The 4,617-nt window shown below is 41.7% G+C and overlaps 1 protein-coding gene across 6 annotated transcripts in view; it reads right to left on the bottom strand.

Annotated features, from left to right (window-relative positions):
- Nucleotides 1-4,617, bottom strand: part of kctd6a (potassium channel tetramerization domain containing 6a) — a 13,034-nt gene that overhangs the window by 5,071 nt on the left and 3,346 nt on the right. Inside the window, exons 2-4 of one of the 6 annotated variants that reach the window (XM_020611148.1) lie at nucleotides 4,079-4,254; nucleotides 3,262-3,328; nucleotides 1,743-1,912 (exon numbers count right to left, since the gene is read on the bottom strand). In XM_020611148.1, the coding sequence (XP_020466804.1) occupies nucleotides 1,743-1,912 (170 nt within the window). In that variant the 5' untranslated portion in view covers nucleotides 3,262-3,328; nucleotides 4,079-4,254. Of the gene's footprint in view, nucleotides 1-1,742; nucleotides 1,913-3,226; nucleotides 3,329-4,078; nucleotides 4,255-4,617 lie in introns of all 6 variants that reach the window. The other 5 variants (XM_020611145.1, XM_020611146.1, XM_020611149.1 and 2 more) reach the window with 5 other exon arrangements.

The raw sequence follows: 4,617 nt of genomic DNA, 5'->3' as shown, positions 1-4,617 counted from the left end.
AATCAATGTGTGTGAGTGTTGATTAAGTGGTGTGTATCTAAGAACATTCTGACATGACATCTAGTGACATGTCATGACATTAAACATAAGAAAATATTATGATTACAATTACGGTTAAACATATCATAATAATAACAATAATCATCCTGCCTGCTAACAATCAAACTTTTTCTATCTAGTTATCCTTGACCATATGCACCCTGCTAAAAACCCATGAGAATGACTAAGCATTTTACAGCCTACCTAGACATCCTGTCTCCACTAAACATTTTTAATACAACAAGTATCTAACCAATTTCTATCTGACTAAAAAATACCTAACAGGCTGCTCACCATAAGGAAGCCAGAGACGGCTGAGGGCAAGCAGCCGAACCCGAGAATAAACAATGGAGCCACGACACAAGGGGTCCCCCAAGGCAGACTCAAAAAGATCGCAAAAAAGTATAAAACATAATGCAAAACACAATAAAACTAGTACTCCAAGTAGCCCAACTCCACAAAGGCTTACAGAAAATAAATATAACACAAAAGCAAACACAGAAAACTTCCTCAAACATGGAAAAAAAACACAAATGAGGTCAGAGCTGCTGGAACTTGCTGCCAGTTGTGCAACGCCATCTTGAAAAGAAAAAAAAAAGCCATTTTACCACAACTTTGGAAGTCTGCTTGGGGTCACTGTCCTATTGGAAGACACATTTTCAACTAAGCCCAAGCTTCCTGACTGATGTCTTAGGATGCTTCCTCAGTATATCGACATAATATTCCTTCCTCATGATGCCATCTATTTTGTAATGTGCCCCAGTTCCTCCTGTAGCAAAGCCCCCACACGACATGATGCTGCCACCCCCATGCTTCACGGTTGGGATGGTATTCTTCAGCTTGCGAGCCTCCTCCTTCTTCCTCCAGACATAATGATGGTCATTGTGGCCAAGCAGTTAAATTTTTGACTCATTAGACCAGAGGACATTTCTCCAAAAAGATCTTTGTCCCCATGTACAGCTATAAACCATAGTCTGCCTTTTTAATGGTGGTCTTGGAGCAGTGGCTTCTTCTTTGCTGAGCAGCCTTTTAGGTTGTGTCGATATAGGACTCGTTTTACTGTGGATATAGATACTTTGGTAACTGTTTCCTCCTCTGTCGTCACAAGGTCCTTGGTGCTCTTCTGCGATTTATTTGTACTCTTCAGACCAAAGTAAATTTGTCTGTAGGAGACAGAACGCATCTCCTTCTTGGGCAGTATGATGGGTGCATTGTCCCGTGGTGTTTTTACTTGCGTAGTATTGTTTCTACAGATGAACGTGGTACTTTGAGGTGTTTGGAAATTGCTCCCAAGGTCCACAATTTTTTCGGAGGTCTTGGCTGATTTATTTTTATTTTTCCATGATGTCAGGCCTTAAATTCCATCCACAGCTGCACCTTCTATTGACTCTAATGATGTCAGTTAGCCAATCAGAAGCTTCTAAAACCATGACATCATTTTCTGGAATTTTCCAAGCTGTTTAAAGGCCCAGTCCATTGAGTGTATGTAAAGTTCTGACCCACTGGAACTGTGATATGGTGAATTATCAGTGAAACAATCTGTAAACAACTGTTGGAAAAATTACTTTTCTAATTACTTGTGTCATGCATAAAGTACATGTCCTAACTGACTTGCCAAAGCAAGAGTTTATTTTTAAGATGACACCTGTGGAGTGGTTACTGAATCCAACCTAAGTGTATGTAAACTTTAACTGTACACACACCGAAACAGCGGGCCATCGCGGTCAATGAAATAGTTTCCGTGTGTATCCTGGACGGTGGGGAGGTCTCCTCTGAACATGGCTCCCAGCATGGAGTCTGGGTAGCGCTGCAGCGTGGAAAGAGACGTACTATACACACAGCCGCCCACATTCAGAGTCACTGGCTCCCCCATCTGGACAGAGGAGAAACAACACTGGGAAAAAAAAACATTTGTGCTCTCGGACGTTAGAACAGCTGAACCCTGGAGTCTGAACTGACGCATAGTGCACTCATTCGTAAACACAGAAATTGGGAGCTCTTATGTTCTTTAATCACAGAACATGATAATGCTGAGTAAGCCTTTTTTTATATTGCTCCTCATACATGGTAAGGAGCTAAAATTGAATTCATTAGTTTCCTTGGTTAGATTTAAAGCTTTGTTGCATAGTCAATGCTTCAGCAAGCACTTGCCATTATCGGGATGCTTTAGGCCACATCTAAGATGCTCATTCACTGTTGTAACATTGTAGATAAGTCAGAAAACAAGCAAAAGTGCCATGGGCTCTTTAATGGTTAATTGATTATCGATTAATGCCATTAATAATTTAATCAACTAAAAATATATTAAGCAACAGTGCAGAATAAGATGATGTGCAATGTTGACTATCAGAAACTATGCAGTAGTTTTTTGTAGTACCTGGTTGAACCACAGGTGGTGCCTCCTACTGTTTATACACGTTTACTTACTGACCATATAGATTAGATTTTGCCTGGCCAATTGTTGAATAGCAACAGTCAGGAGTGGAAACACTGCACTTTTAAACAAAGTAATTATTTTGTGTTTAATTCATAACTCTGTCCTTTAAATTCCAATTTATTCAAACGTTATGGTGAACATAGATCATGTCAGTAATTAATACCGCTTTATTTCAGAAAAACATGTCACAAATTGTTATCAATAACCGATTACTGATTGTTAATGTGGCCAACTACTGAATATGAAACTGCCTGACACAGGGGCGCCCCATAGCCAATTGAGTCCAACTGCCAACATCTGTTGCAGGTCTCCCACACTCTCTCTCTGTCTCCCATTTCCTGTCCACCTATCTGTGATTTACTATAAAATAAAGGCTATAAGACTGAAAATATAACATTAAAAAAAGAAACTCCTTGGAATTTGCATCCCTACATTGGATTGCTGGTTATTTGACTGATGCACTGATCCAGATCAACGGACTGTTACACCCCCATATGTTGTGCTCTTCGCGTTCTCCCTGCATTTGCTGTTTGTATATTAACATTCCCACTATCAAGTCAAACAGACAAGAAAAATCTTTGGGAAAACGAAAAGACAAATGTTCAAAAGCACACATGCAGATGCAGCATGAAGGCATATGCCATCTTTCAAATGTCACAGCAGGACAGTTCAGACAGAGAAATGTCTGCATCAAAAACAAACAAACAAAAACATCTCTGCACACACATTCATCCACATATATTCACACACCCTATGACCCAGGTCTCCATTCTCCATCTGCAGACCTGAGATGGCTGTGTTGTTTCTTGTCAGGTCAGACTGTTCAGAAGATCATTTCTGTCTCCACAACACCTGCAACAAGAGGATGAACAGCTGTGATATGCTGAACAGTGAGATGCTTGTCAGTGGCGCCTGCAGACATAATCCTGTACGCACCATGCGTCCATTTTTTAAACGATTTTGCTCACATTTTATGCCATTGCGTCTAGTGATTATTGTGACCCAAGACGCTTTCTAATATGTCGTATCGCACACCCCTAGAGTGGATCATTTCTACTCTCTAATGTGAGCCCTGCAGCTTGAAGTGAGTGACAGCAGCCTCAAACTGATTTTACTTGCTGCCAATAAAGCCTATAACATCGTCAGGGCAGGCATGGTATTTTTTCATTTATTGCTCATGAACTGCAGTCATGTGTTATTTTGTGCATGGATTTAAGTGTCAGATAAGTGACTCTCAAGAACCAGCTGGAGGTCACCTCCAAAGAGCAACGATGGTCACTGTGTGGAAAGTTGGTATGGGAGGGTGTTGATAAGAGAGAGGCTTCTGAACTGAATGAGCAACAGAGGTGATGCTCAAAGATAAAGTGTGCACTGCTGTCACTCCAAGATGTGCAGAGCTCACATAATTATGAGAAAATACATTATTTTGTTATAATGACAAAATAGCCTACAGTATGTCGTTATAACATTATCACTACAAAATGTTTTAACATTAAAGCATCTCATAAAAACAAGCAAAGTATCTTGTTATAATGAGAAAAGTTTCCTGTTAAAACAAGATTTACACATACTACAAAATATAATCCTGCAGGTGCCACTGACCGTTGCCATGGAGATAAGCTGCCAAGTGATGCTGCAGCTTTGACTCAGACATCATCTGGCTGATTAGTCTTGCATTCCTGATGCTGTATGTCTAGACACTGCCAGCCAGTGAGAAACAGGAGGAGGAGCTGTGGACCTTGATTCTTATATCACCCAAAGCAAATTAATGAAAACGCCTGCAACAGATTAATAAAATTCACACAGCATTTTAACAAAATGTGATTAAATCAGAGTAGTAGAGAGAGTCCAGCCTCGGTCGAGGAGTAAAGTTCCAGAGCCCAAGCTGTGCGTGGAGGTGAGCCCGACTATATCTAGCCGGTACCTCTCAACCTCCTGCACAAGCTCGGGCTCCTTCCCCACCAGCGAGGTGACATTCCATGTCCCCAGGGCTAGTCTCCGTGTCCAGAGATCGGGTCGGCGGGGCCCCTGCCTTCGACTGCTGCCCAATCCACTGCGCACCAGCCCCTTACGGATCCTCCTGCAGGTGGTGGGCCCACAGGAGGACGTCCCCACGTCGCTTATTCGGGCTAAGCCCGGCC

Source organism: Monopterus albus, unplaced genomic scaffold (genome assembly GCF_001952655.1).
Source record: "Monopterus albus unplaced genomic scaffold, M_albus_1.0 scaffold110.1, whole genome shotgun sequence".
NCBI classification, from domain to species: domain Eukaryota; kingdom Metazoa; phylum Chordata; class Actinopteri; order Synbranchiformes; family Synbranchidae; genus Monopterus; species Monopterus albus.
Note: the sequence above shows the minus strand (reverse complement) of the source record. Positions and strands in the feature narration are given on the sequence as shown.